Below are 24,411 nucleotides of genomic sequence, written 5' to 3'. Positions count from 1 at the left end.
CACTCGTCAGACCACCTGAATGGGGCACCCTTCTGAGTCAACTTAGTCAATGGGGCTTCGATAGTTGAAAACCCCTCCACGGAGTGACAATAATACCCTGCCAACCCAAGGAAAATGCGAATCTCTGTAGCAGTGGAAGGTCTGGACCAACTCTAAACAACCTCAATATTCTTTGGATCCAACCTAATCCCCTAACTAGACACCAAATGACCCAATAAAGCCACCGAATCTTACCAAAACTTGCAGTTGGAGAACTTAGTATATAGCTTCTTTTCCCTCAAAGTCTGAAGCACAATCCTCGAGTGCTGCTCATGCTCCTCCTGGCTACGAGAATACACCAACATATCATCAATAAACATGATGACCAAGAAATCTAGATATAGATGAAACACATTGTTCATCAAGTGCATGAAAGATGCTGGGGTTTTGGTCATCCCAAAAGACATCACCAAGAACTCATAATGCTGATAATGGGCCTTAAAGGCCATCTTAGGAATATCTGAAGCCCTGATCTTCAACTGAGGGTACCTCGATCTCAAGTCAAACTTTGAGCCTGGCACTCTGAAGTTGATCAAATAAATCATCAGTAAGTGGCAGTGGATACTTGTTCTTAATAATGACCTTGTTCAATTACATGTAGTCAATGCACATTCTCATGGAACCATCCTCCTTCTTCATAAATAGAACCAGAGCACCCCAAGTGAAACACTCGGCCTGATGAAACCTTTATCTAGCGATTCCTGCAAGTGTTACTTTGATTCCTTCAACTCAACTGGAGCCATGTGGTACGATGGAATAAATATATTCTGAGTGCCCGGTGGCAAGTCAATGCCAAAATCAATATCCCTAACGGGTGGCCTGCCAGGTAGGTCTGCTGGAAAGACATCTGAAAACTCCCTCACCATGGGGACTAAATCAACTGTGGGATTATCGGCACTCACATCCTTAACAAAGGCTAAGTATGCCAAGCACCCATTCTCAATCATCCATTGAGACTTCAGAAAAGACACCACTATACTAGGAACATGACCCAAGGAACCTCTCCACTCCAACATCAGTAACCACGGTATAGCCAACATCACTGTCTTAGCGTGAGAATAAAGAATAGTATGGTACGGAGATAACCAATCAATACTCAAAATCACATCAAAGTCTATCATATCAAGAGACAGAAGATCAACCCTAGTTTCATAGCCCCCAATAGTGACCAAGAAAGAATGATAGACATGGTTCGCCACAATAGAATCCATAACGAGTATAGACTCATAAGCAAGAGTGTCAAGATAATCGCAAGGCATATTCAACTATGAAGTAAAATAGGATGACATATATGAATAAGTAGATCCCAGATAAAATAAAGCTGATGCATCTCTATGATAGACTGGAACAATACCTGTGATGACTGCATCTGATACAACTTCCTCGGTCCTACCAGGGAAAACATAACAACATGCCTGGCCTCCCCCTCTAGGACGTCATCTACCCGCCTGACCTCCACCTCTAGCTGGCTGTGCAGGTGGAGTAGCAACTGGAGCGGGAGCCATAGCCTGAGTACCCTACTGAGATCCACCCCTCTGAAATCTGGCACAATCTCTCATAAGGTGCCTAGTATCACCATACTCATAATATATCCTCTGTGGGCATGGTTGTTGGTACTTAGTCTGTGCCGGACTACCGGAATAATAGTTGTAGGAACCCCGTTTAGAAGGTGCTTGATAATTTAGTTACTAGTTAGAATTATTATTTAGTATAATTACACTTTTGAACCTATATTGTCTCGGCTGAATAACAATCTTGGTGAATTTAGTGGGTAGTTAATACAAGTCTCTTTGGGTTTGCCACGCAACTTATCATTTTATTGATTATACGACCATGTATACTTGCATGTGCGTTTGGGAGCAAATATTTTTTGGCGCCGTTGTCGGGGACTTGAATATTGACTACTTTCTAGTTAGAGCTATAATTGTTTATTTTGTCAAGTCTAATTTTACTTCATTGTTGCTCTGCTCTTAGGAACCTTGATTGAATGCAAAGGGTCAGAAGCCAGGACAAACTTCAAGGCTTTGACCCCGAACCCGGGAGAATATTTCATAGGAGGTTGATGTAAGCAAGGGACACAAATAATCTTCAGGAACTCGTTCAATTTCCTGTGAACATGGCAGAGAAGCAACATATGGTTGTTCAGGAGGTGGCGATGCCCAGCATTGCTAATGTCACCTCCAGTATTGTGAAGACCAGAATCACTGGGCACTTTGAGCTGAAACATAGAATGATCCAACTGCATTATGCAAATGGGCAGTTTATAGGTCTTCCACATGAGGATCCACAACAGCATATCCTGAACTTCTTAGAGATCAGTGATACTTACATCACTAACGGAGTCACTCCATACTACGTGAGGCTCACACTTTTCACATTCTCTCTGTTCGGTGAAGCAAAGCGATGGCTGAAGGCAGAACCGGCTAATACTATTACATCATGGAATGATCTAGCAAGGAAAGTTTTGGCAAGGTTCTTCCCTTCAGGCAAAACTGCAAAGATCAGAAGTGAGATAGTCGCCTTTAAACAGAAAGCGGGGGAGTCTTTATACTCAGATTGGGAGATGTTCAAGGGGCTGCTCAAAGACTGTCCTCATCACAATAAGACAAAGAAAGTGTTAACTCACACTTTCATAGAAGGGCTACACCTAGTGACAAAGATTGTGGTAGATGCTACAGCTGGAGGTCAAGTGTTGGAGAAAAGCTTTGATGATATGAACAAATTCTCCAAAAGCAATCCTGATTGGCAAGGAGAGATGGGCAGACACACGGTGCAAATATTTACAAGGGTTCCCGAGTTAGATGTCGTCTCTGCATTATCAGAGCAGATTTCCACATTGACTAACCAAGTCAATCAGATGACCTTTGTTATTAACAAGCAACAAGCACAGCCAGTGCAACAGGTTCAATTGTTTTGTGAAGTATGTGGAGAGGGTCATACGAGCGACATATGCCCAGTTAATCCATAGTCTATCTATTTTATGGGTAATGAAAATAGGGGCAAAACAACAGTATGGGAACACTTACAATCCTAAATAGAGGAACCACCCAAACTTCTCTTGGGGTGGAAACCAAGGTGCTCAGAATCCGTAAAGGCCACAAGTACCTCAACAACAATATAGACCAGTTGGAGCAAATGATGAAGAAATTTATAGCTGACCAGCAGGCCCAAACAGCAGAGATGATGAAGAAAGTAATGGCTGACCAGCAGGCCCAAGCAGTAACAATGAGAAATTTGGAGCGACAAATGGGACAACTTGTTAGTGCACAAAATACTCGACCAGTTGGAGCTCTTCCAAGCGACACTGAGGCTAACACTAAGGCATCGATTAATGTTATGTCATTGAGCAACTGAGACTAATACTAAGGCATCGATTAATGTTGTTTCATTGAGCAATGGGAGACCGTTAATGAGAAGCAGGCCACAATAGAGGCAGAATTAGAAAAATTAAAGGAGTATGAGAAGCCATCTGAAGAGGTGGTGGCTACGCAACCCCCACTATTAGTTGCGAGGCCACCACCTCCGTTCCCTCAAGGATTGAAGAAAGTGAAGGATAATACCGCGTATAAAATATTTCTTGATATTTTGAAGCAGGTGCAAATCAATATTCCACTGGTAGACAACTTGCAAGAAGTGCCCAAATATGCTAAATACATCAAGGACATCATGGCAAATAAACGGAGGTTGACCAAATTCGAGACTGTGGCACTCACTGAATGTAGCTCAAGAATTCAAAGCAAGCTACCTCGGTAATTGAAGGATCCGGGTAGTTCCACTATCCAAATCTCGATTGGTAAGCATGTAGTCAAGCAAGCATCAATTTGATGCCACTATATTTGTTCCGATAGCTGGGGTTAGGTGAGCCGCTCCCAACAACGGTAATCTTACCGTTGGCTGATTGCTCCCTTGCTCATCTTGAAGGAGTGAATTAAGATGTGTTAGTTTAAGTGGGTTCTTTCATATTCCCTGCCGATTTCATTATCTTGGACTACGAGCCTGATCAGGATGTCCCATTTATTTTGGGGCGTCCATTCTTAGCCACGGGCTGAGCTATTATTGATGTATACGAAGGAAAGATGACAATGAGAGTAGATGATCTAGTGGAGGTATTCAATGTGTATAAAGCACTCAGATTGCCAACCCACAATGAAGAGCTATCCATGATTTCTGTGGTGGAAATCGCTGTTACGTCATTAGTGCCTTATATGAGCCCCATAGATCCTCTTGAACGAGCTTTGATTGGGGATGAAAAAGACAGTGAAAACGAGATGATGGGAGAAATTGAGCAAGTACAAGACATGTATGTCCATGGGTTTGGGAAATTTGAGGAGATGGACAGGCCTGTCACTCTAACCCCTCCTAAGCCATCTATTGAAGAAACTCCACGGCTAGAACTTAAGACCCTTCTAGCGCATTTGCTCTATGCTTATTTTGGGAACTCTGAGACATTGCGAGTGATTATCTCATCCATCTTGACTAATGTACAAGAAGAAAAATTGCTTAGAGTACTTCGTGATCATAAAAAGGCTATAGGGTGGATAATTTCTGACATCAAGGGAATAAGTCCATCATTGTTCATGCATAAAATCTTTTTGGAAGATGGACACCGCCCTAGTGTTGAGCAGCAAAGGAGATTAAATACCATTATGAAAGAAGTCGTTAAGAACAAAGTAATTAAGTGGCTCGATGCAGGTATCATCTTTCTTATCTCTGACAGCAACTGGGTAAGCCCAGTGCAATGCGTGCCTAAAAAGGGGGATGACTGTGGTAGAGAATGAGAAAAATGATCTAATTCCTACTCACACCGTGACAGGGTGGAGAGTTTGCATTGATTACAGAAGGCTCAACAAAGAAACCCGCAAGGACCACTTCCCACTTCCATTCATTGACCAAATGTTGGACAGATTAGCGGGGCATGAATATTATTTCTTCCTTGATGGTTATTCGGGATACAACCAGATTGTCATATGCCCGTAGGATCAGGAGAAGCCCACTTTTACTTGTCATTATGGTACTTTCGCCTTCAAGCGAGTGTCATTTGGTCTTTGTAATGCACCAGCCACTTTCCATAGATGCATGATGGCTATTTTTACCGATATGGTGGAAATATTTGTGAAAGTTTTTATGGATGATTTTTCAGTCCCTGGGTCTTCTTATGATGACTATTTGAAGAATTTGAGCAAGGTGTTAGCCCGTTGTGAAGAAACAACTCTAGTGTTGAATTGAAAAAAGTGTTATTTTATGGTGCAAGAAGGCATAGTGTTAGGTCACAGAGTGTCAAGAAGCGGCATTGAAGTTGATAAGACGAAGGTGGAGGCGGTTGAAAAATTACCTCCACCCATTTCTGTGAAGGGTGTCCGGAGTTTCTTGGGACACGCGAGATTCTATCGATGCTTTATTAAGGATTTTTCAAAAATTGCTACTCCTTTGTGCAGGTTACTTGAAAAGGATGTAACTTTAAATTTTGATGGCGCCTGCCTGAAGGCATTTGAATAGCTCAAAATGAAGTTGGTGGCTGCCCCCATTATTGCGGCACCTGATTAGTCCTTACCATATGAACTTATGTGTGATGCAAATGACCATGCTACTGGGGCAGTGCTAGGCCAAAGGAAGGACAAGATGTTTTATTCTATCTACTATGCGAGTAAGACTCTTGATGATCCACAACTAAATTACACTACCACTGAAAAGGAGTTGTTGGCCGTTGTGTGGGCCTTTGAGAAATTTTGGGAATACTTGATGGGAACAAAAGTCATAGTCCATATCAATCATGTAGCAATCAGGTATCTATTTACAAAAAAAAGAATCCAAGGCTAGATTAACGTGTTGGATTTTGTTGTTGCAGGAATTTGATGTAGAAATACGAGATCGAAATGGCACAGAGAACCAAATAGCTGACCATCTATCAAGGCCGGAGATCCATGACCATGTGGAGGAGGGTGGACAAATTAAAGAGGCATTTCCTGATGAGCAACTTTTTATTATCACCCAAGACCCTCCCCCATTGTACACGGACTATGTGAATTATCTTGTGAGTGGTGTACTTTCTCCTGAAATTGAATCTGAAGCTAGAAAGAGGTTTCTACATGATGTGAACTTCTACTACTGGGATGAGCCATATCAGTTGATGAGGATATGAATTCCAGAAAAGGAGGCAGAATTAGTGTTGTATGATTGTCATGCATCACCTTATGGGAGCCATCATTGGGGCGATAGGACAGCTGCAAAGGTATTACAATCTGGGTTTTTTTGGCCAACATTATTCAAGGATGCCCATGCATTTGTTAAGAAGTATGACCACTGTCAAAGAACGGGATCAATCACAAAGAGGCATGAGATGCCTTTGAATAACATCCCGGAGGACGAGATTTTTGATGTATGGGGGGATAGATTTTATGGGACCATTCCCATTGTCCATAGGAAACAAATACATCTTGCAAGGAGTTGACTATGTGTCAAAATTGGTAAAGGCGATCGCATTGCCAACAAATGATGCTATGGTGGTAACTGTGTTTGTGAAAAAGAATATATTTTCGAGGTTTGGGACTCCACGGGCCTTGATTAGTTATGAAAAGACACATTTTTGTAATCGGTTGTTGAATAACCTTCTAGCTAAATATGGAGTCCGCCATAGAGTTGCCACTACATATCATCCGCAAACAAGTGGACAAGCTGAGGTATCTAACAGAGAAATAAAGCAAATATTAGAGAAGACGGTGAGTGGGAATAGGAAGGTTGGGCTGCAAAGTTAGATGATGCCTTGTGGGCATATAGAACTACATACAAAACACCAATTGGGGCGTCGCCGTATAAGCTTGTTTATGGGAACGCATGTCACTTGCCTGTTGAACTTGAACACAAGGCATACTGGGGCATTAAGAAGTTGAATATGGACCTTGAGGGCACAGGCGAGAAGAGACTCTTTCAGTTGAATGAGTTAGACGAGTTCAGGTTGCACTCTTACGAAAATGCTAAGCTTTACAAAGAGAAAATGAAAAGATGGCATGACAAGCGTATCAAACCACGTCACCTCGAACCAGGCCAACAAGTATAATTGTTCCATTATAGGCTCAAGTTGTTTCCTGGAAAGTTAAAATCGAGATGGCCAGGCCCATTTGAGGTGGTGAGGGTCGCTCCTTATGGTGCAATTAAGCTACGCGTTTTAAATGGTGAAAGAAATGTTTTAGTGAACGGACACAGAGACAAGCATGATTGGGGAGGAATAATTGATCGTGAGAAGACAAAAGTAGCACTCGCTGATGAGTAAGCGATATCATGCGTCGTGCCGCGAGTTTAATCAGGCACTTATTTTGAGGCAACCCTATTTTTATTGCTTTCATAGCTTAGTTTTTAAATTTGTTTTTTAGTTAGAGTAGACAAGAGTTTGCATTTTCTTTGTAGATAGAGAATTTATAGGTTGAATGGTGTGGGCCATGTAAATTGGATATATATAGGGCTCGGGGGATCGGGATGTTATTTAAAAAAATAAAAATAAAAATAAAATATTTCGCGAATCAGCGCCCAGGCCAGCGAACCACGCTGCCTGGGACGCCCTTTACAGATTGTCGAAACTCCCCAACGCCAAGCCTAGCATGTGGCGCTGGGCTGGGGGGTGACCAGGTAAGTTTTTTTGTTTTTTTTTTGTTTTTTTTTGTTTTGTTTTTATTTATTAGACTAATACCCATACCCATTAACACAACCCACTAACCCAACCCGTATACCCATCTATACTAACATTATAACCCACCTTATAACCCATACACATACACATCTTAAATTAAAACACAACTCCAAAACCTTAACTCTATTTCTCTCTCTCATCTCACCGTAAATCTCTCCCTCTCTCAAGCTTTTGCCGCAACCCTTCTCCCTCCTCTCTCAAAAATTTCTCCATCTTCTCTTTTTCTCTCATCCTAAATTCTACAGGTATATTTTCTTCTTCTCTTTTTGTTCTTTTAATAGGTAGATGAAAATAAATATCCCACCTTCCAAATACCCTAATCCCTAAATTTTGCACCTAAGTTGCTTCTTAAGACTTGTTCTATGGTGGATAGTAAGAATGTGGGACGAAATTAGTTGTGGTTGTATTGAATGTGGAGTAGTAAACTAGAATTCCCTTTACTTTGTTGAAATTTGGGAGGTCCACTATTTTCCACTATTGTTAAACTAAAGTGCACATACTTCATGCCCACAAGGTGTTTACTAAAATGGTTGAATGAATATTTTGTGCACCGGTGAAGTCTGAGTAATCAAGTGTAGTTGTATATGATATCGGGCTAAGTGTGGGGTGTGTGGGGATGATTTTACATACTTGAGAGTTTGGTTTTAATGAACACATGTTGCCCACACCATGTATCCTGTATTATGTATGTATATGGTAGCACTTTGTAGGATTAGCTAATTTAGTGTAGTAGTTGTAAAAATTAAGTACCATATGCCACTTGCTTGCATTGAGGTTAATTTATTTTGCCATGATCAATCACTTGTTTGTGTGGCGTAGTTAGTGCCTTTTAGCTATTGTGTGGCATGGGAAAGTCTTAAGTAGCCATTGCATTGTGGTGCAACACTTGTGCATTTTAGACAACGATTGTGAATATTACACATTGAGCCTTCGATTTTAAGTGTGGGGTCATTTTTGACTCGCGTGACAACCTTAGGCAAATTTCTTGATTCGTTCTTACATTCATGCTTATTTGTATTGCAGGTTTCTATGGCTCGTGAAATGCAAACAAAGGCAAGTCAATAGGAAAGTCCTCCACCACTGCCCCCGCGCCCAAAAAGCGCAAGCAAGGAGAAGGATCCTCGAGTCAAGCTAAGGGGAACAAGTTGCCAAGGGATCACAGCAGGCACCATTGAAACCGAGGACGCGTTTGAAAATAACTACTGATGTTGTTATCGCATGGCATAGGGACTTCATTCCATATGGGCGGTACGTCTCCGAGATGGAGATTAATATGAAAACTTAAGAAAGGGACTTCTCGGACGTGCTTGGCCGGTTGCGAGCATTGAACATGGACAAACTCATATAATGGCCAGGCCATGCAAATTTGAGCATGGTGCGGGAACTGTATGCCAACTGGAATGCGGACTTGTTCATGTCACATGTCTGTGGAATAGACGTCCCACTGAATAGGCGGTCCTTGTGTGAATTTTTGGGTGTTGAGAACTCTGACCCGAGGAGGCTAACGAAATTTGTCAAAATCCCATGCTACACGGTGATACGTCACACTCTCTGTGGCATCGATTCAAATGCCAAGTGGGCCAGAAAGCAAGGTGATATCCATCTTCAGATGGTTCGTTCTAATTTTAACAAAACCACGAAAGTGTGGCAGAATTTCGTGCAGGCTCGACTCATGCGAGTTGAATGCAACAGTGAATGCACTCGATCTCGAGTATGTGTGATATTCTTTTTGATGACTGGGAGACCCATTAATGTTGGTGAGATCATACTGGGGGATATAGCCCGCACACGATTTGGGCGGCAGGTTAAGAGGTTTTTCTTCGGCAACTTGCACACGCAATATATGCTCTCCTGGAAGGTGCCGGAATACCCAGGGTATGATAAGGTGGTGGAGGATCCTAATGGGTTATTGGAGGCTATGTCTAAGCTCACTTAGGCAACACGGAACGAAAGAGATAAGAACTTCAACAGGTAACACTATAACTCTTTAGATGTACTCATGAGCAGGATGGGTGTATCCGAAGAGGAGCGTATGCATTTACGCAATGATTTGTCGAGTTATTCCAAAGAGATGTTGGGGATTGTACCTGACAGCCCCGTTCACTCGTCAGAGGACGCAAACACTTACAAAGGATCCGACATGGAGGATGCGATTGGTGATGATGTCATGGGGCCCATGGCTTTGGTGCCTCTAGGACCCGATGATGATGTACACGGAGCTGCGGATGGCGGGCAAGAGGAGGAGGACTCCGACTGATATGGAGTTTTCTTTTCACCCTACTTTGCTTTACATTTTTACATACATCGGGGACTATGCATATGCTAAGTGTGGGGTGGGAGAACTACTACTTGTGATGTACTTTGTATAAATTGTATCAATTAATTTCTTTTATTAGTTTTTACTTAGTCTAGTTTTTAGTCTAGTTTGTTTTAATAAAAAGAAAAAAGGAAAAAAAATACAAAAATGCAAAAAAAAAAAAATTAGAAAAAGCTCGGACTTTTCCCGACGATGGATCTGTTGGACAATTTTCTTAAGGCATAAAGTCCGATTAAAAACACCAAAAAATTTAGGCGTTTCTTGCTTGAGCATAGATATGCTTGTCCCTTGAAAATAAATTTTCCGTTGATAGCCCCTTTAAGCCTATAAAGCTTTCCTTTGACACCCACATTACAAGCCGTACCCATATTATGTTCTTAATTGAGATTGTTGAACCTTTACCTCCTAAGACACATAGTCGCTAAAAGAAATAAGGTGAGAGATTGTGGAGTAGCTTTCGAGTGGAACCATTGAAGGGCCCTTTAGTGCAATAAAGTTGAAAAACGGTCACTAGCCGATGAACCTTAATGTATGAAGTGTGTGTAGAAAAGAAAAGAAAAAAGAGAAAAAGAAAAAATTTCAAGAAAAAAATGATAGTCAAATAATGTAGAAAAACACACATATCCTAATCCTACTAATTCGTGCTAGTGAAAATATAGAGGTGCTTAATTGAAAAGAGGGATATGTTATATATGGTGTATGACGAGTGAATTGGTTGAGAAGAAGATGTGCTCGATATTTGAGTGTAGTGTATTAAAGTGCTTAGGAGGGTGAGTCACTATTCCTAAATGTATCTTACCCGTCCCTTAGCTTACATTACAACCTTAAAGTCCTAATTGATCCTAGATTTGGCTATCTTAGATGAGTCTATATACACTACGGGCAAGCTTATGGTACGACAATGGGATGCACATGAATTCTTTGTGAGAGTGAATGAATTTTGTTCAACTGTGTGATGTCCTTAAATTATGTTCAAAGGCATACTTGAATGTGTGGACTATTCTATATTCACTCTTTTGTTTGTTGGTAAAGGCACACGATCTCAGGAAGGATTGGTAATGTTATAAACTCTCTTGTTGGGTGAGTGCGCGAGTGGGGTGCTTAGTCGTGACGAGTCGGCTCTTGAGGTAGGGTGGTTACGGATAGGTTATTTGAATTGATTGAATTGCAATGGATATATTTGTGCATGTTTAAAACGGGAAGAATGTGAATTTTGTATGTTTATGCTTGATTGCCGGTATCGATCATAGTCAAGGGTAGGGTGTATGGTTAAAAATTGAAGTGATCTTCTATAGTTGAGATTTGTACGTAGTTCGGGTATATTTGATAGTCCCATTTCTCGAGGACAAGCAAGAGTCTAAGTGTGGAGTGATGATAATTAGCTTAAAGTATATATATTTATATGTATATCACCTCCTGGTTTACTCGTATTTTGTGTATTTCGGATGTAAAATATATTGATTTATATTAATTAGTTGTGTTTTTATGTCTAGGAATGATCCGGAAGCAATTGGGGGAGCGAAAGGTGCGAGATTAGAGCCAAAACGGAGGAACAATGGAAAATATGATTTCCAGCGCCACGGGCAGCACCCCACGCCACCTGTGGCGCTGTGGACAGAATTCTCAGCAAGAGAGCGCCAGGGCCAGCGCCCCACGCTGCCCTGGACGCTGGTGACGGAAATGTATCCAACTTTGCCCGGGACAAGTTTATTTCAGCCCTAGACCTACCCAATGCGTATAAAAGAAAGACTAAGCCTATTTTTGGAGGGACAACGCCACTCTGAAGGAAGAATACACACGACAAACATCGAGGAAAGAGGATATCTCAGTTTTCTTCATCTTTTCTTAGTATTTTTAATTATCCAACACTTACGAAATTATTTGATACTATCATGAGTAGCTAAAACCCATAGTTCTGGGATTGTGATTTACCCATGAATATTGTTGTTTAACGTTAACTTAACCTTATTTATAATTCACCAGTATATGGTTGTTTCTTCAATTCTATGATTAATTGCTTAATTGCCTGGCCAGCAGTTAGGTCTTACTTACTATCTATGCTATTCTTGGAAAAGCCATGTTTAGATTAGAGAAGAATTGAAGAGAGCACGATCTTAACTCTGAGGGGGCAGATTTGTGGTTAGGATAGGAATATACCTAGTCACCGTGCTTAATTAAATATCGTAATCTTAATGCGTTCTTAATAGATTGATTTCATCGGAATATATAAGTTAATATATTTTGAATAGGCGAGTAGTACTTCGGATGAAGATTACGAGAGCAATTGTTCGATAGAAGTTAAACCGCTATGCTTTACTCGATGAAACGCATCTTCGAGTTCAGATTTTAACAACGAGAGTTAAAATAGGAAAGAAAATCATCAAACTGCTTGAAAAAATTCAATCATATTTATGTTGGCCAAAAGTCTTGAACTATAATATTGCTCATTACTATTGTTGTTACTGCCTCCGGAAGGTGTGCTCCCGGAACCAAGATTTTTATTGTTTTATCTTGATTTCAAGGTTAAGTCTTACATTCTTATCCAATATATTTGTCATTTTAAGATCAAATCAATTCCTTATCTATAAACCACGTATAAATTCAATTGTACCATTTTACGGGTAAACATATATGTGGCCAAAAAGTCTTGAACTATAATAACAAAGTGTTGGTGTTATTATTAAATAGAAACACTTTAACATGCGTCCACTAATCTAATACTAGTTGTCAAACGATATCTCTATGAATTAAATAAATAGAAAGGAAATCCAAGGGTTGTGTAGAAGAAGATTAAGACGCTAGGTAAAAATTCAAAGACAGGACATACATATGTTAATTCAGAAAAAAGTGAGTCCGTCTAAAGAGGACAAAAGACAAACCAAATTGGATATAAAAAATAAACAAGAGTGGGAATGTCACGAAACAGAAAAAGCAAAGTGGAGTATATACGACGTGCAGGACTTTCCAATAATTGAGCCATAATTACACTTAAAAGTCGCACTTATATTAAAAGTAAGAAAATTGTTAATTAATTCGCAAATTTTTATCTATTCTCTCTCTCTATATGCGAGAAACATAATGTTGACATGCAATAAAGTGTATGTGCATCATCAAAAAGAAGAAAATGTAGTGAGATATAGCTCTTGATATTTAAAACATGCACAAACATTTGATATTATTCATGAACATAGGATTATGTTTTTGCAGAGAAGAATTTAAAAGTATTTCCAGCTTGAATTTTCAACCTAGGGTTTTATTAATTGGTATAAAAGGAGGAAAAAAATTTGAAAGAACCTCTTTCTTACACAGTTTTGCTTGCAAGAAAAGATTCAAATTAAAATAGAGGACGGGGAACCATCTTTTTTGCTTCACTTTCCCCGCATTGATTTTTCTTTATTTTCTAGAGATAGCTATGTATATCATCCATGTTTTAATGGATTCATTCAGCAGCCAAAAACTGAATATAATACTGAGAAAGAGCCAGATTGGAAAGGATGACAAAAATAAAAGGGAGACAGGATAAAAAGCTTGCACTACTCTTGCAGAAGCCTATGAATTATTAATGCATGGATTACTTTATAAAGAAGTATGACTATGTTTGACAAAGACATTTCAATGTGTTTAACTTGGATTACTTTATAAAGAAGTATGACTTTGTTTGACAAAGACATTTCAATGTGTTTAACTTAAAAAAAAACGGTTAACAATTAAATTTGTAAGTGATTTTAAGGATACGTGAATTAATTAGATACAAACGATAAATTGCGTTCGATTAAACAAACAAAGATATAGTAAATTCAAACCACGTGAGGAGGATGATTCCAACCTTGATGAAATATCCACCCTCGATCCGGATTCTCAATGGCTACCACTGATGAACGAGAATAAGAGCTATGAATGACAGTGAAAATAATTATATATTATTTTGGGATGCGTGTAACAACGTGTTTAATGAACAATCCGACTCCCCTTTATATAGTAGGAGAGTTATACCCTAAGTACAATTCTATAGAAAGTAAAAAACTCTCGTTTAACTGATTACTGAATTCCCGTCGGTACGTGCCGAGATATGCCGTGATACGTAGTTGGTTGCGGATATACTTGAGGGGGGGGGGGGGACGGGGGGGAGGGCGTAGTGCCCCCGGTGCCTGACTCGATGAGTCCCCTACCTCGATTCTGGTTCCTTCTCATCGCGTCCCTTACTCGATTTATTTTATCAGGAACCGAGCTGGCGTATGGGTTCGGTTTCACCCGTATACAGATAGTCCCCTCGTTTCTCGGAGAGTAAGTTTTACGGAAATGACGAGAAACGACATGAGTTCTTCGATCTCTTCTTCAATACACTGCGACACGAAACGACAGAGAAACCGAAGTGTCCCGTCAGTCGTGTCATTATGACCTCAAATGCATGACAGCCGTCGGTTTGCTGCCCATGGATGCGAAACGTCGTGATAACCCTATAAATATCCCCTCCTTAGTTCATTTTTCACTTTTCGTCCAAACTTCTACCCTCTTGTCTTCAGGATTTCATTACCCTTTTTTATACTCTAGCATTTTTACCTCCATTACTCAAGATTTTTCAGTACGTTGCAGAATTTTTTCTCATCCTCTACTCAAGCCAACACATCTGAGCTTTCAACTTTCACCCTTTCTCTATCTTTTTCATGTTTTTCTCAGATAACAATGGCCAAAATATCCAAATCTATTCCTTAAAAGGTCACTTTTATCTCCCAACCGACTGCCGAAATTAACAAAACCGCTCCCGATGTGGTCGACCTCGGGAGGTCCGCCGCTAACGTCACTACCGATGAACCAACTCCTGAACCTCCCTTGAAGATGTTCATTCCTGGGGGTTGTTCGGTCACTGACGACTTCAAGGTTGAGAAGCCCTCTTCGGTGCAGGGTCGGCGTGAGGAGGCATTGAGATATATTTGCTCAATCACCGAAAATGACCTCCCCACGGTCCGAAAGGACTGCAACTGGGCCGACAAGGACCTAGTGGTCCCCGACTCTGAGGAGGCCATTACTACCCATGTTGAGGGATACCTAAGTGTTTACACTTATTCCTTCACACTAGGCCCGGTGAACCCGGTCATTATAGACTTCTGTAAGAGGTATGCAGTATGCCTCGGTCAGATCCACCCATCGTTGTGGATGATCATAATCCTCCTTTGATTATTTGTGAACAAGATTGACTCCTGTCGGCTCACTGTGGATCGTCTACTCCGCATTTACAGTCCCTGAATCTTCCGAGGGAGATTAATAAAGCTCGTGCGTCGGGCTAGTCAAGCCCCATTCTCAAGTATAGATGAAGATCGAGATCGAAGCTGGTTGGGATGTTTTTTCCGGGTGAGGACCTTGGACTTGATTCCGGCTGAATTTAGGCCATTCCCCGAGAAGTGGAATGCATCACGTAAGTAAAATTTTCCTTCGAATGTTGATTTCATGCTCATCTCCTTTTTCCTCATTGGTATTCGTGGTGGTGCAGCTGTTGCTCGAGTCCCAAATGATGTCCCTCGGTTAAAAGAGTGGATCGAAGGCATTGTCTCACAGATGCCTTATTCCGAGCGCTCGTGGCGTAAACTCTCAAAGGGCCGTTGGGAGGCCCGTTCCCATGGTAAGATCTCTTTCCCGAATAAGTTGCGCTAGGCTTCTTTCGATAGCATCACGTTCTTGTTTCCTTTATTTCCTTTTTGCCGGTTTACATAAGACCGTCGAGCTTAGGCCTCCAGTCAGGGACGAGGACTTGCCCGCTGATTCTTCTCCTTTGGAACAGCCCGTAGCCACAACAGGAGACAAGAAAAGGAAGAGGGCCCCAAGTTCCCCCAGCATGGAGAAAAAGAAACCAACGAGAAGGTTGGTTCGTAAGTCAAAGGAAAGCTCCAGCTCCCGAGTGCCTAACTCTGACTCACTCTACCGGCTCAGGGATGATCCCGAGGAGGATGAATGTTTTGTGGCCCACGTGCCGTCTGTCCCTGAGGGGGAATCGGAGGAGGCTAATCCCCCTTGAGTGCACAAAACTGGTGCAGGGGCGAGGGTCAAGACTCCTCGAGACGTCGGCTCTGCCCCGCCCAGTGCAATAAAAATTCCAGGATCACTTTCGTTCAGGGAGTCTATGTTTGACGAAGCCCCAGCGACGAAGGAGCGATCCAACGAAGGGTTCCATAGAGTGGACGATACCCTCTATGCTTCTTTGATGGTGTGGACTCAAACGCCCTGGAAGATTTCATTGGGTTGGGCAATTTAGAGGTGTCGAAGAAAAGTCTATTCTTGGAGGTCGGCGGGTCGAACTTGAGCCCGAGGTTAATCAATCGGTTCCCTGCCCCGAGCACGGATCCTAGTCGGAGGCAGTCTGTTGTTATCACCGTTTTGGGAAAATGCCAGGGTTCTTCCCACACACCCCCCCCCTTAGGGTAACCGAAGAAGACCATGCAAACATGAACGAGGTGGATGCGCCATGCTTGTTCAACGAAGCACAACAGGCGTTGAACCGGGTAAGGTGTTATCACACTATTTTATCTTCGGGTTTAGTTTCTGATGGCTCTAATGCCTTTTCATCTCCTTATTTTGCAGGCCTCTATGCTTTACCATGAAACCTTCCTCCGGTAACTGGATGAGCTTAGTCAACTCGAGGCCAAAGTCAAAGGGCTAGTTGAGAAGAGGGACATGAATAAGCTTCTCAGCAAGCAACGCGAAGCAGAAGTCAAGAACCTTCGATCCGAGTTGGACGTGACTCAGAAAGAATATGCCATCATGGTGGAACAGGTAAAGATCTTTGAAGTTAGTGATGCCGAGTTAGACATTATGACTAATGGTCAGAACCCGCAGGTCCAGTAGAAGGTTGATCGGGTCGACTAGCTCCGAGCCGAGATGGACGAGGTCAATGCCATAGCCGAAGAGTGGAAGGGAAAAATGGACCGATTGGCTTTGGAAAAAGAGACTGCCCAGGAGCAGCTGCCATCGGCGGAGTCCCAACATCGAGCGGCGAGGGAGAAAGTAGAGGCCCGATCCCAAAATATCGAGGACCTCCAGTCTCAACTGGGCTCGGCCAATGCCGAACAGGATACACTTGCTAAGGAGCTTAAAGTAGCCAAGTCAGTGGCGGAAATAACCAGGGCCGACGCCGACGAGATGGTGGCCCAGTATAAAGGTAACGCTGAGGCAGCCCAGGACCACCTAAAAGTTATTGCCGAATACGTGAATTGGTAGTCCCGAAGGGAGGCTCTCAAGGAAGTTCATGCCCGGGGTTTCGACTTAACGGTTGAGATCGAAAACGTTAAGAGGCTCGAGGCTAAGGCCAAAAAGTTGGCATATCCCGAGGAATAGGAAGGCTCCGAGGGCAGAGAAGATCCCAATGGTGATGAGGCGGGCTCCGGCGAAGATCAGGCTTAGGCGCCTTGTAGATTTTTCTTTATTTTTGTATTTTTATATGTTTTGTTGAGGCTGTTTGGCCTTTGTAAAGATATTTATATATATACACGGCTTTTCATTTTACCCTTTGGCATTTTCAAGTTTGGATTCTTTTGGCTTTTTCTTTACTATTGCAAAGATTTCAAGTGCCTTAGCACGTAGTAATAAGGTCTTGTTCCGAGGTTTGAACAAGGCTTGTTCTCGATGTGATTTATTTTATAACTCGTGGGGGCTTGGTATGACGGAAGCTTTCCCCAAAGTGCTTATTTGGAAGTTCTTTGATTATAATTTTTCCGAGGGTAGCCTTTGGACCGGTTTGGAAAATTTTGAAGGCCTTATGTTTTGGTTATGGGATTCAGACGTCTCCGAGCCCTTTCTAGGATAGTCGTAGCCTTTTAAGTTCGGGTATTGCCCAATAGGCTTATTACCCCAGGCTTCGATGCCCGAGCCATCTGGGCTTGCCTAGGACAACAGTCCCCGAATGGGGGTGGCCGTAGCCTTTAAAGTTCGGGCACTGCCTAACAGGTGCTTGTGCCTCCGGGCCTCGATAGCCCGAGCTGTCCGAGTTTACCTTTGTCGACAGTCCCTGAGTGGGGTGATCTCTTGGATCCGGATAGAGGTGGCCCTTGTGCCCGAAGTCCTTACCGAGCAAAATGTGGTAGTGTGTAAGAGACAAAATATATATCTGCAAGGTAGAAGATTTCTTTCATTTTTGTGCGCAACATACAAGATGGAAAATATGTACAGGATTCGTGTTATGGCTTAGGTGGTCTATGTGGGCACGATTCACTTGATAGTTTGGCCCTTACAATAAATCCTATCCACCAAGCCCAGATTGTTCGAGCACAAAGTTTACAAAGTTTCCTTCCTCGCTAAAATCATTATCAAGGGTGATGGCCCCCGGTATTCGAGGCCGATCATAGCGAGGGTTCGGATACTGTTGATGTGACCCTTGACTCTGGTTCATAGTCGGTCTTCAATTCTAGGTTAGCATGATCCATTTTTGCCTTGTTAAAAACCTTGCCGGAAAACCCATTTGGGACAAAATCGGTTCAAGGGAAAAAGAGTGCAATGCATGCTTTCAAGCCTAATAACTACATCATTCTTTGGACATTGCCTGCAAGTGTAAGTTCAATTCATAATATAGATAAAGAAAAGAATGAATGGGGTCGTACCTTAGCAGTAGTACCATTTTAAATGGGTCACGTTCTAGTTGTTTTGTAGTCGCTCACTGTTCCCTGCTTCGAGTTTGTATGACCCTTTGCCAGCGATCTCAATAATTCGATATGGACCTTCCCATTTCGGTCCCATCTTGCCTTTGTTCAGGTTGTGGGTGTTTAGTGTCCCTTTTCTTAACACCAAGTCCCCGATATTAAAGTGTCGGAGGTTGGCTCTCCGGATATAATACCTTTTGATCCGTTGTTTTTGGGCAACCAGTCGGATGAGGGGGCCTTGCGTCTCTCATCCAACAGTTCAAGACTCATGCTCATGGCCTCATTGTTTGACTCTTTGGTCACGTATCGGAACCTGAGACTGAGTTCCCCTACTTCGACCGGTATTAGCGTTACGGCACCTTAGACCAACGAGAATGGGGTAGTCCCGGTACTAGATTTTGAGGTCATTCGATATGCCTACAGGTTTTCGGGAAAAATTTCCTTCCATTTCCCTTTGGCATCGGCCAACCTCTTCTTAAGATTTTGGAGTATGGTTTGTTCGTAGAATCTGCTTGCCCGTTCCCACTAGGGTGGTAGGGTGTCGATAGGATCCTTTTGATCTTATGGTCCTCGAAAAATTTACTCACTTTAACTCCGATGAACTGCTTCCCATTGTCGCAAACGATCTCGGCCGGTATTCCAAACCAACATATTATGTGGTCCCAAATGAAGTCAATAACTTCTTTCTCCCTGACTTTCTCAAATGCCTGGGCTTCCACCCATTTAGAAAAATAGTCAGTCATAAATAATATAAATTGAGCCTTACCGGGTGCCCATGGCAGGGGGCCAACGATATCCATTCCCCTTTTCATGAATGTCTAGGGCGCCAAGACCGAATGTAGCATTTCCCCAGGCTGATGAATCATCGGTGCATCTCTCTGACATCCGTCGCATATTCGTACGAACTCCTTAGTATCTTTTTCGATGTCGATCCAGTAGTATCCTGCTTTGATTATCTTACGAACCAACGATTCGGCACCCGAATGATTCCCGCAGGTGCCTTCGTGAACTTCCCTCAAAACATACTCGGTATCTCCTGGTCCCAAACATATGGCGAGTGGGCCATTGAACATTCTCCTGAATAGGCTGTTGTCTTCGGACAAGCTGAACCTGGCCGCCTTCGTGCGCAGAGCTCTCGATTCTTTAGGGTCCGAGGGCAGTTTTCCGGTCTTCAAATAATCTATATACTTGTTTCTCTAGACCCATGTTAAGCTTGTCGAGTTTATCTCTACGTGGCCTTCCTCCACTACCAATTTCATGAGTTGTACGACCGTTCCCGAGTTGAATTCATCGTCTCTGCATGGTCTTCGTCCACTGCAAGGGCATCGGCTTCTTTGTTTTGATCTCAGGGTATATATTGCAAAGTCCATTCCTTGAAAAGATGTAACATCACCTGTTGTTTATCTAGGTACCTTCGCATTCTCTCCTCTTTGACTTCGAACATTCCATTGACTTGGTTTACCACAAGGAGGGAATCGCACTTAGATTCAATCACCTCGGCCCCCAGGCTTTTAGCCAGTTCGAGATCTGTAATCATGGCCTCATACTCGGCCTCGTTATTAGTCAATTTTATAGTTCTAATAGATTGCCTAACTACATTACCCGTCGGTGGCTTCAACACGATGCCAAGTACAGACCCCTTTGCGTTCGAGGCACCGTCCATAAATAGGGTCCAGATTCCGGAGGAGGTCCCCGAGTTCAACAACAACCCCTTCTTGACCTCGGGTATTAGGGCCGGTGTGAAGTCAACCACGATGTCCACCAAAATTTGAGATTTGATGGCAGTTCGGGCTCAATATTTAATATCGTACCCGCCGATTTACATGGCCCATTTGGCCAATCGTCCCGAGAGTTCAGGCTTATGCATTACGTTCCTCAATGGGTAAGTAGTCATGACAGATATGGGATGGTATTGAAAATACGGTTTTAACTTCATTGAGGCGCTTAGCAAAGCGAGCACCAATTTTTCCAAGTGAGGATACCTAGTTTCGGCCTCACCCATAGTTCTGCTAACATAGTAGATAGGAAATTGTGTACCTTCTCCTTCCAGGACTAGAACTACACTTACCGCTATCTCGGATACCGCTAAGTACAGGTACAATTGTTCATCTGCCTTCGGAGTATGACGCAAAGGGTCCATTAGAAATTATTATTCTTCTTCAGTAACGAGAAGAACCGATGACTCTTGTCGGGCGACCTTGAAATGAATCGGCCCAAAGCGGCTATGCGCCCGGTTAACCTTTGAATGACCTTGACATTTTATCGGGGTTGATCTCGATTCCCTGATTAGACACCATAAATCCGAGAAAATTCTCGGATCTGACTCCGAATGCGTATTTCTTCGGGTTTAGCTTCATATTGTATTTCTTCAATATGTTGAAGGTTTCCTGCAAATGTTTCAAATGGTCCTTTGCTCGTAAGGACTTAACTAACATATAGTCAATGTAAACCTCCATTGATTTTCCTATTTTTTCTTCGAACATCCGATTTAATTGGCGTTGATAAGTGGCACTGCATTTTTTAGTCTAAAAGGCATCACGTTATAGTAGTAGGTGTCGTACATAGTGATGAATGGCATTTTTTCCTGGTCGCCCGGGTCCATCCAAATTTGGTTGTACCCGGAATAGGCATCGAGAAAATTGAGGGTCTCGTAGTCGACCGTCGCATCGATCATCCAATCAATGTTGGGCATAGGGAAAGAGTCCTTAGGAAATGCCTTATTCAAGTCTTTGTAGTCTACACACATTCTTAATTTATTCCCCTTTTTGGGGACTACCACTACGTTTGCTAACCAATCCGGGTATTTAACCTCCCGGATGGACCCTATTTTAAGGAGCTTTGATACCTCGTATTTGATGAATGCATGCTTGACTTTGGACTGAGGCCTCCTTTTCTGTTTGACCGGGTGGAATATCGGATCCAGGCTTAGGTTATCGGTAGTTATCTCCGGCGGGATCCCTGCCACGTCGAGGAGGGATTTAATGATTTTTAATGATTTTTTTCCTGAGCTCGGGATTTAATCTCGCGCCCAGGTATACCTTATGATCGGGCAGGTGCTCGATCAATATGACTTCCTTCAGTTCTTCGAACGTTAATTTGGTGGCGTCAAAATCGTCGGGGACTATGAAAGTTCTGGGAACTCCATAATCGTCGTCCTCATCCGTCCCCCGCTTCTCCAGTTCGGTCGGGGCCATTGTAGATGATTTCTATTTGGTTCCTTCCTTGGCGACCAAACTCAGATCTTTTGGTGTAGAAAGAGTGGATATTGGGACTACCTCGTCGACCGCGAACATCTCCTTTGCTGCCGGTTGCTCTCCGTAAATTATTTTAATCCCTCATGGTATTGGAAATATCAACCCGTGGTGTAGTGTCGAGGGTATTTCCCTCATGTTGTGAATCCACGGCCTTCTGAACAGAGCGTTGTATCTCATATCTCCTTCGATCACGTAGAACTTTGCCTCCTGAATGGCGCCGGTGGTGTTCACCGCTAGTGTTATCTCCCCTTTAGTGGTCTCACATGCCATGTTGAATCCGTTTAGAACTCAGAATGCAGGCACAATTTGGTCTTGTAGACCCAGCTGCTCTACGACTCTCGATCTGATAATATTGGCCGAGCTACCTGGATCAATTAACACACGCTTAACTCGAGATTTATTTATGAGTACAAATATTACCAGTGCATCGTTGTGTGACTGCACGATGCCTTCAGCATCCTCGTCATTGAAAGATAAGTTTCCTTCTAGCACGTAATCTCGAGTTTGTTTTTCTCCAGTGATGGACACTTTCGTGCGTTTTAACATCGGCCCTTGTGAGACGTCGACCCTACCGATGATCATGTTACTGATGTGCTGAGGTTCTTCCTGCTCGATCTGCTTATTAGAGTCACTATTCCTGAAATGGTTTTTGGCTCGATTGCTCAGGAACTCTCGAAGATGTCCGTTGTTGAATAAACGGGCTACTTCCTCTCTCAATTGTCGGTAATCTTCCATTCTGTGGCCGTGAGAGTCGTGATACTTACACATTAGGTTGGGGTCCCTTTGAGCTGAATCGGACTGTAGAGGTCGAGGCCATTTGGTGTCTTTGATTTCTCTGATGGCGGATACTATGGCAGCAGCATCGACATTGAAGTTGTACTCCGATAACTTTGGCGCTTCCTTAGGCTCGATGGGCTTGTCGAAACCGTTTTTGTACATGAGTCCTCTGTTATTTTGACCTTGATTGCTTCGCCTTTCACTTCTCAAAGGATTTCATTCAGACCCATTGCCTCTTCGGTCCCCATTGTATGGTTGATTCCGATCCCTATTTAATCTCGGTTCACGATCAATGTCTCTCTTGGGTCTGTCGATAGTTCTAATGGGCTAAACAGATCTGGAAAGGGCCCCAAGCTGATCATCTTCGACCCTAATTTTTTATTGATACCGGTTATGTACGTCGGCCCAAGTTATAGCAGTATACTCTACCAATTTTCGCTTCAACTGTTGTGAATCCAATGAGCTTCGATCACTGGGTCCTTGGGTGAAGACCTGAACGGCCCAATCGTCCGCCATCGGAGGCAGGACCATTCATTCCATTTGAAACCGGGACATGAATTCCCTGAGCATCTCATGGCCCTGGCGTGTGCTTTCACGAAGGAGTTTGCAAGCATAGCAAATGAGTCAATAGAATTAGGGGGTAAGTTGTGATACCATATCATAGCTCCCTTCGACAAAGTTTCCCTGAATGTTTTCAGCAGGACGAACTCGATCTCATCATCCTCCAAGTCGTTCCCTTTGATGGCGCATGGGTATGAGCTCATATACTCATTTAGGTTAGTTGTTCCATTATTCTTAGGAATTTCGGGCATGCGAAACTTCTTTGGAATTGGCTTTGGAGCCGCGCTTGGAGGGGAATGGTTTCTGAACAAACTTCTTGGAATCCAGACACATCAATATCGGTGGTGCTTCTGGGATTTGGTCGACCCTAGAATTGTAGGTTTCCACCCTTTTGTCATTGGCCTCTATTTTCTTTTCTCCTGATTCTACTCGTTTTGTCAATTCCTCGAGCATTTTTATGATCTCAGGGTTAGTCCCTAGTTCATCTTCACTCGTCCTCTCAATAATTGGTTCGTTTCTGCAAGTGGTTTCACGGGATAGCTCGGGTTCAATTCTGCTGGGGGCGCGGCTTTGGTTCTGCAGCTGGGTTATCACTGTTGTTCGACTTGCAGCATTTCGAAGATCACTCGCAAGTTGATCTCACCTCCTTCACCGTCGTGTGTATTTTGGGCTGTCGATTGGACTCCCACGCGGACGTTATTCTCAGGATCGGTAGGCAGATTCACATTGATGGCCACATGTGAGTTAGCGTCGATTGGTTCCGCGACCGGAACTCTGTGTCACGCCCAAAACATGGGGGGGGGGTGAGGGGGAGACCGGCACCCGGTGCCTTACCTAACCTAGCGTACCAACTTGCGATTAATGGACACTAAACATATAATGTCATAATTTGGCCATGGGGCCACAATGCAAGACAATTTGCGAAGCAAAATATAAAACTGAATGGAAACTAGCACTGACTAAACATCAATATAACGCTTGGCGACAAGGCTGTCATAACTACTACATCTGACAAACCAACAAAATATACATACCAGGCCTACAAGCCCAACATACTGCACTAACTAACAGGTTATGTCTACAAGCCTCTACTGATGGATGTACTATGATCGGAACAGGGCCCCGACCTACCCATAATATATATATATATATATATAC

General features: G+C 42.8%; 1 protein-coding gene and 1 non-coding gene across 2 annotated transcripts; both read right to left on the bottom strand.

Moving 5' to 3' along the window:
* Positions 1 to 749: 749 nt before the first annotated feature.
* On the bottom strand, positions 750 to 1,298 carry LOC142167210 (uncharacterized). Its single transcript, XM_075227368.1, has one exon. The coding sequence runs from the start codon at positions 1,296 to 1,298 to the stop codon at positions 750 to 752; it is 549 nt and encodes a 182-aa protein (XP_075083469.1).
* Positions 1,299 to 2,536: 1,238 nt separating this feature from the next.
* LOC142167730 (small nucleolar RNA R71) lies at positions 2,537 to 2,641 on the bottom strand. Its single transcript, XR_012697816.1, has one exon. It is a non-coding gene; the product is annotated as a small nucleolar RNA R71 (small nucleolar RNA).
* Between the last annotated feature and the right edge of the window lie 21,770 nt (positions 2,642 to 24,411).

This window comes from Nicotiana tabacum, chromosome 12, assembly GCF_000715075.1.
Source record: "Nicotiana tabacum cultivar K326 chromosome 12, ASM71507v2, whole genome shotgun sequence".
NCBI lineage: Eukaryota > Viridiplantae > Streptophyta > Magnoliopsida > Solanales > Solanaceae > Nicotiana > Nicotiana tabacum.
This window is presented reverse-complemented; position numbering and strand designations above follow the sequence as displayed.

What these genes read in the sequence shown, in the direction of transcription:
- LOC142167210 (XM_075227368.1), bottom strand. Translation starts at nt 1,298, where the DNA reads ATGCCTTGCGATTATCTTGACACTCTTGCTTATGAGTCTATACTCGTT.